Genomic DNA, 599 nt, shown 5'->3' with positions numbered 1-599 from the left:
CGCCGTCTGCTGCTGCTTGTGGTGGTGGTGGTGGTGCTGCTGCTGCTGCTGCTGCTTGTGGTGCTGCTGCTGCTGCTTGGTGTGCTGCTGCTGCTGCTTGGTGTGCTGCTGCCGCTGCTGCTGCTGCTTGCCGTGCTGTTGCTTCTTCTTGTGCTGCTGCTGCTGCTGCTGCTGCCGTTGCGTTTGCTGCTCTGGGTGCTGGGTTTCGGGACTTTTGAGCTCTTGCTGCTGCACCAGACGTCCAAAAAGTTCAACTCGAGCTTGTCATTCTGCTGTTGCTGCTGCTGCTGCTGCAGGTGGAGGCGTGCATGGGGCTGCAGCTGCTGTGCTCGCTGCTGCTGGGGTCAGCAGCAAAGCGCTCTGTGGACGCGCTGCTGCAGCCGTGTCTGCTGCTGGTGTGGGAGTGGGTGCAGCAGCTGCAGCAGCAGCAGCGGCGAGTGGACAAAGGCACCAAAAGATGTTTTATTCTTTTCATTTCTTCGCTGCTGATTTACGCCCTCGAGCCCGCGCTGCTGCTGATGCAGCAGCAGCAAATGCTGCAGCCAGTTATTGCTTTTGTCCTCGCCAATGCAGATGTCGTCGAGGCGTGAGCTGCTTTG

The 599-nt window shown here is 59.4% G+C and overlaps 1 protein-coding gene across 1 annotated transcript in view; it reads left to right on the top strand.

Annotated features, from left to right (window-relative positions):
- The window catches only part of ETH_00040030 (uncharacterized protein), a gene marked incomplete at both ends in the record, with an annotated part of 1,609 nt that extends 1,019 nt beyond the window's left edge, over nt 1-590 (top strand). Inside the window, one exon of the mRNA XM_013375310.1 lies at nt 297-590. Within this exon, the coding sequence (XP_013230764.1) occupies nt 297-590 (294 nt within the window). The remainder of the gene's footprint in view (nt 1-296) is intronic.
- Nucleotides 591-599: the final 9 nt, after the last annotated feature.

The sequence above is a fragment of the Eimeria tenella genome, genomic scaffold (genome assembly GCF_000499545.2).
Source record: "Eimeria tenella Houghton genomic scaffold, Eth_scaff2672, whole genome shotgun sequence".
NCBI classification, from domain to species: Eukaryota; Apicomplexa; class Conoidasida; order Eucoccidiorida; family Eimeriidae; genus Eimeria; species Eimeria tenella.
This window is presented reverse-complemented; position numbering and strand designations above follow the sequence as displayed.